At 45.0% G+C, this 7,005-nt stretch overlaps 2 protein-coding genes across 2 annotated transcripts in view; one reads left to right on the forward strand and one right to left on the reverse strand.

The window, feature by feature from the left end:
* Positions 1–2,032, reverse strand: part of T265_08902 (hypothetical protein) — a gene marked incomplete at both ends in the record, with an annotated part of 11,662 nt that extends 9,630 nt beyond the window's left edge. The window contains one exon of the mRNA XM_009174830.1: positions 1,990–2,032. Coding sequence (XP_009173094.1) covers positions 1,990–2,032 — 43 coding nt within the window. The remainder of the gene's footprint in view (positions 1–1,989) is intronic.
* The window catches only part of T265_08903 (hypothetical protein), a gene marked incomplete at both ends in the record, with an annotated part of 70,436 nt that overhangs the window by 44,820 nt on the left and 18,611 nt on the right, over positions 1–7,005 (forward strand). The window lies entirely within an intron of this gene.

Here is a 7,005-nt window from a genome sequence, read left to right on the forward strand (position 1 = left end):
GCTTTCCAGTTGAGTTTTTGGTGGAGCAGTAGGTTCCGGGCGTTCTGAAGTTGCTTCCACGAATCTGACATTCCTGATATATATATATATATATATATATATATATATATATATATAGGGGGACAGAAAGACTAACCTTTTCACTTGATAGGCAACAAATGTCAGTAAACTATTTCATCTAGTGTGTCCGAAGTGGGTAAAACTGCATGAAGATTTGCAGTCTGAAAATCCTAATACTAAGCAAAAACAGATTACGCAATTTCAGGTATTTTCCGCGAACGACACCTCAAATATGATGAGAAGGGATTCCGTCCACCTAGAGATGTAAATATGGATTTTGCCATTATGTTGTTTATAACTGAAGCTCGGCGTCCAGTGGGACGAACATGGCATGAGTTGTAACCAGAGGCCCCAATAGAGTCTCCGTGGGTCACAGGCTATGCTTTTGGTCGAATTCAAATAGGTCATATCCAGTGAAGCAACGGCGTCCTGGGTATTCGGGAGTAGTATGTGGCCTGCGCAAGTTCGTCGCTCAATGCCCATCACCACGAGAACACTTGGTATGAAGCGTTAGACTGATGTTAAATCGATCCCTAATAGACATTAAAGTTTCTGCTACCCGCATTTTAGTTATTGTTGTTTATTCAGTCGAGATTTCGTCCGATTAGCTTGATGATCAATTTTTTTCCGAAATCCCAGTGGTACACACTAATGTCCTTCAGTGGAGATGAAACATCTCTAGGGTGGCTTTTCTTGACTTGGTTTCACCTTACTCTTGGCAAATGTATTATTAAGGAGTTTGGTGCATAATCCAATCCAAATCAGCCATTTACTTTCAGCCAATCCTTGAAGAGAGTGGATTATATTGCCAGAACGCTACCTTCTCGAAGTCATCTCAAGCATCGCGGCATTGCACGTTACCAATGCACATTAGGCCTCATTTGCGCGCGCTCGTGACTATCCTAGCGGGTGGATTGTTTGGCTCCAGATTGTTTTACTGATATATGGGCAATTCTGAGTACCAGACGTTTTATTCCTAAGTTTTTGGCATTCCGTCAGTCTAGCCAGAAGGCAACCATTCATGAATTGCTGTGACGCGCCAACAGTTTTGTTCTGTAACAGTCCACGCACGTCCGTCTCATTTATGCATGTGTATGTCTATGTTAAATGCAGTCTGTCAGGCGACGGAATGCGCTCTCCCCGTTCGATTGGAATCACGTGATCATTTCCACAATCCAAGCTTGACTATATGGGGAAGCAGACATCATGGGTTACAACATGGATAGCTTACGATGCATTAGTTTGGATTGTTTGGTGGACGCGGAAGGTTTTGTGGTCTGTCGGATTTTTCGGCGAGACGTATATTGTTTTCGTCTGCACATCCATGGGTACAAGTTTTCCGTTGGAGTTGATTAAATTTATTGACCAGTTGCATTTTTGCAAAAACATGTCGAATTCTGTCTCCGTCTGTAATTACGCCTCGTTCTTCCATCTCTGTTGGTTAAGGTGTTCAGTCAACCTAAGACGAATGATCATATAAGCTTGAATGTAAGCGTCTGTTCTCATACAAACTACGATTACGCTTTCCTTGGGCTGTGTTATGTGAGCTCATCACGTACTTGCTGGATCATTTTCAACTGGCATGCATTGAATGGTTTCTTCGGTATTCTCATTGGTGGCAGGTTATATTATCCATGAAACATTACCTGCTCACCTATCCGAGGTTTCGGACGCCCTACTTCACAACTCATCCGTAGGAAAGTTAACAGTTTTAAGGTTTTAAGAGCCTAGTTTCCGCTTATATAACCGCATCCTTCATTAGATAGGCTGGACCACTCATACATTTACTAGTTCTCGTTACATGCATCATCATCACCAGAGGTGGCAACATCAGTGTGGACGCAAGCTTCAATACCGTACAACCGGAATGCCTCTTTAATACCATTTAAGGTAAAGATTGAGTGGGTGAAGCACCTAGGGCCAACTCACCGTAACATCTTCCAATATCCAGTAGACTTCTCGAGGGTCGCATTTTTAACGAATTGAAAGAATTTCTACCGCAGTCTGTCACCCAATGAATAAACTTCATAGAGCGCAACAAAGACTGTCGTACAAGGAACATTTATCCTGTCATTCGTAGTCATTCCTCTGTAGGCTTCCTTGCTTACTGGTCGCTCAGCTGAGAGTGATTCACTTCTGTAGACTGTCCTCTTCTTGGGGTGTAATATGCGACAAAGGCGGTCCTTGTACGGAGATGCGTGCTCTGATTTCAATTTAATCACTTTTCCGATTCAACAGCGGTTATTTCCTTTAGTAAACCATTCTATGACGAAAACCATCGACAACATTGTGGTGAGTAGTTTAAAAGCCAGCGCCTCGCAATTATGCACCTAAGGTTGGCGTCCTATTGTTGGTTCGTCATCATCGCTGTCCAAAATCACCAGAACTGAGAGGACTAGAAAGGCAAAGAGATGCTACTGGTGATGGGTCGTCGTGCGATTCGTACATATGCAGCTAAGGAACACCCTTGGCTAAGCAAAATCGCCTTTGCTAGCGGTTGAAGATCCAGTCGGTATAACGTAGACAACAACATTTTGCTCAGCGTGGTTCGTTTCTGCTGCATTGTTGTGTGTGCGTTGGGTGTGATCGTGTCCTTTCACATCATTCTCTGTGTGGCCCTCTTTTCCTGTAACATATGCATTCTGGGTGTGTTTAACCGTCTGGATGCCGCTTTATGAATCAGCGATAAGTGATGTTTACATCATTGGGAGGAAACTGCGTTCCTCGCTGGGTACGTTTATTTCATGAGTTCAGACATCCCGGTTTTTGAGAAGGGGGACTGGGTTCGATCACATAGCCTTGCTTCAGATGGTGAACTATGTCTGTGATGTATGAGGGACGGACCAGCTATCATAACGTGAGGTATCTCTAAATTCTAAATTCAGCTGCAGCACTCTTTCGGTGCCTAGCTGCCATGCCACACGAAGGAGGCACGAGTACTGGGATGCCGCCAGGTCGCCCAAGCCTAGACAGGGAAGTCGAGAGGCAGAGGTCGGGTTCGAACCGCGGACCTTCCGGTCAGTAAATTCGTGCTCTAACCACTTGGCCCATCTCGCATCTAATCTGCGGCCCCGGATGATTTACTGGTGTAAATTCTATTCACTGACCAGCCTTGAGAATGCTGCTGGTGTGTTGTCCTAGCAGTAAGCAAAGCCCAACAGCTATCAGAAGTGCATACCGAAAAAGGAAGTTTTCATCGAGGTTTGATTTTGATATTTTTCAACCAAATGAGCATAGCAAAGTTTGCCTTGTGGTTCTTTAAGTCGGTTTTCGAATTATCGCATTGTTTCCCTGTGTAAGAATACTATGCGTGTGCCCAGCTTGGGATGACCTTGTGGAGCACTTGCAGAAGCCGATGTTCTAAGACACTTAGGGAATTTGTTCCGTGGAGAGTTGTGAGCATTTGTTATACATTGTTATAGGGAATGTTTGCTTTGTTGGTTTCTTATGGAGACATCATCTTGGTTGAGTTTCTTTAGTTCCTCCTTAAGTGGAATGTTCTTCATACAAGCGATGAACTCATCAACCCATAAGAGATTTTTTTGAAGTTGCTGATTTTACTCACTGTATTTTGGATTCCGAAGGGTTTCGTCAGCGCCTTTTTATGCTAGGCATGGCTAACCACTTGCCCATCTCGCATCTAATCTGCGGCCCCGGATGATTTACTGGTGTAAATTCTATTCACTGACCAGCCTTGAGAATGCTGCTGGTGTGTTGTCCTAGCAGTAAGCAAAGCCCAACAGCTATCAGAAGTGCATACCGAAAAAGGAAGTTTTCATCGAGGTTTGATTTTGATATTTTTCAACCAAATGAGCATAGCAAAGTTTGCCTTGTGGTTCTTTAAGTCGGTTTTCGAATTATCGCATTGTTTCCCTGTGTAAGAATACTATGCGTGTGCCCAGCGTGGGATGACCTTGTGGAGCACTTGCAGAAGCCGATGTTCTAAGACACTTAGGGAATTTGTTCCGTGGAGAGTTGTGAGCATTTGTTATACATTGTTATAGGGAATGTTTGCTTTGTTGGTTTCTTATGGAGACATCATCTTGGTTGAGTTTCTTTAGTTCCTCCTTAAGTGGAATGTTCTTCATACAAGCGATGAACTCATCAACCCATAAGAGGTTTTTTTGAAGTTGCTGATTTTACTCACTGTATTTTGGATTCCGAAGGGTTTCGTCAGCGCCTTTTTATGCTAGGCATGGTTGGACCCAATTCGAACGAGCTCAGTGTGCCGACATTGTTTCGATCATTTATCCCGGGCAACCGAACACCGCGAACGGAGCTGGAACTGTTATTAGCTCAGTCTAGTTCATCTTAGCTCCGAGAAAATGCAGCAGTGCGTTCAGGCCGGATTCTGTGAGTATTATCTGATGAAATAGAAATCGTAGGATCTAGATTCCACAGTATTCATATCTTAGTCACGGAAGTTAGATGTTGAATGCTTGCCAAGTCTGCCATGCGCATGAAAACTAACGCTACGGCTCTCAAATGTAATTCCCAGATGTGGCAATGGATGGGATCTTTTTCTGTTCGGTCACCATCATCGTCGTGAATTTTGGCTCGTTTGGCTTTTCTTCCTTTTCTCCTCAATTTGACACCAACAGACAGGATGTCGGCACCTTCGTTCACTACCACCCCAGATTGTTGAATCACCTTAGGATGGATTGAAATTCCTGTGGAAACCTCTTGGATGAGCTATCTCTTGGTGGGTGGGGGGTAGATTATACCTCAGCAATTTGGCAGATATCGTCTGCGTGCTTCAGATCGACAAGCAGCGATTTCAATGTCGAGGGTCTGAAGACCTAACGTTCACTTCATTATTTCACCGACGACGAAATTGAACAAGAATACAGGGGGTTGACATAATTCTCGGACACCACTTTTGTAGGGAAGCCTTTAGGGGGCTCACTATACACTCTCGCATGTCCAGAAGTGTGATACCTACGTGCCACCTACAGCTAAGAACACTCTCATGTCACATCGACCGTCGCATGGTGCCACCTGCTGGGTCGACTTACTTGCTACATTCAGCAGGGCGGTAAGGAAAAGCATGCTACTGCTAAAGCCTCCCTTCCACGTGTTCCCTCTTCTGCCCTAACCCGCCCTGATTTGAATTCTCTCTCCGCAGGTCTCAGCACTAGGACCGACCACTTTGTTCATCGTGTGTCACGTTCAGCTGCAGCCTCTGTGTCCGACTTCAGTGATAACGCTGAACAATTCCCCACTTTGTTATCGTGTGTCACGTTCAGCTGCAGCCTCTGTGTCCGACTTCAGTGATAACGCTGAACAATTCCAAGTCTGTTTTCCGACCCCGAAAGCCTAGGGCATTGGTGTCGTTTTATAGTGACACGTTATTATGTTTCACCTTCATTTACTTCTCGTTCTGGCAGGGGATTCATCGACAAGTTACTTTGACTCCAATGAAGCTATTCACTCAACGAAGAAGACAGCTAAGACACGCTCTCTGTGCTACTCGTGAGAGATATGCTCCACATTTTTCTATCATGGCACTACACATATGTGGTCAATAAATAGAACAACGTCTTTTGACTCGTGGTGAAAAAGATGTGTGTGGCGCATTCCTTCACTTGTGAAGCTATGTGGACAAGTTGGTCGTCTAGGCACTGTTGGATGTTGGTGTGTCGTTGGATGACACATGTAGTTGACCGTCCTTTTTGCTAGGATGCACTGAGAAAAGGGTAGTCAGTAATTCGCTTCGGGATCGGTTTGTACTGCTGAAAGTGCATGCGGTCGTTCACACTAACCAACTGCAGTTGTCGTCAGTTCTTTATTGACACCGCTCATAGCGGCCAGCTGTAGCACTCTTCCGGTGCTTAGCTGCCATGTCAACCGCAGGAAGCACGAGGGTTGGGATACTGCCAGGTTGCCTAAGCCTAGACAGGGGAAATCGAGAGGCGGAGGTGGGATTCGGACGTCGGACCTTCCGGTCAGTAAGTTGGGATACTGCCAGGTTGCCTAAGCCTAGACAGGGGAAATCGAGAGGCGGAGGTGGGATTCGGACGTTGGAACCTTCCGGTAGTAAGTTCGCGCTCTCACCACTTGGGCCATCTCGCCCCCGCTCATAGTAGGAATGTTTTCGTTCGCCCTTTCCACTTGTGACAGAAAGATTGAACATGGTGAGTCATAGTGAGTCCAAGCCCCATACTTTTAGTTGTATCGGTAACCCCTCAACTCGCTTTCCCAAGTCACCTTAAAAGGCACATCTAAAACCATAACATCTGTGGTGGTAAGTTAGGCGTGAAGTAACTTTCCGAAACGTTTTCTGACCTCATATCTGTTTTGCGGCTAACTCAGCTGTACATTAAAAAACAACCCGGTTGGAACGCTCCTATGCTTGCTGTGTCTCCCCAGCCATCTGGCTGTCACGCATGCCGATTTGAACATAGGCTGGTGTATCGGTCATTTGAGCAAGCATCTCAAACGTCACATACTCTGTGCCTCCCAAAATCATTTTCTGTTATCCAAGTACATCTTGAAAGTAACCAGAAGGCAGTTCGCGTAACAAACTGTATCGTAATCCTCGAACCCTTCTTCTGTCTGGATGAAAATCCCAAGCTGGTAGCTGAGGCATATACTAGTGTTTTTCCTGCACGAAAACTTGGCTTCGTTCCGTCAGAACACCAGAAGGGTAGAACCATAAGATGTTAAAAACTTTACTGCACGTCAAGGCTGTCTCAGCATTCCCCCTAATTTCGCTTTTGTAGTAGCTAGATGCAACGTACCTTTGATTCTAGAAAACTGACCATCTCACTTCAGACTGTATAAGAAATGCCTCCAAAATTTAAAGCCTCTGATGACCTTGTGTGTTGCCCAAATCTGGTCACATTGTGCAAACGCAGTTCATCAACTCAGATGAGGATCACTCGTATGTGGTTTCCTGGATTTTTACCCTACCCTTTTTCCTTTTCTTTTTTCCTCCCTCTCTCT

This window comes from Opisthorchis viverrini, assembly GCF_000715545.1.
Source record: "Opisthorchis viverrini unplaced genomic scaffold opera_v5_244, whole genome shotgun sequence".
Lineage (NCBI taxonomy): Eukaryota > Metazoa > Platyhelminthes > Trematoda > Opisthorchiida > Opisthorchiidae > Opisthorchis > Opisthorchis viverrini.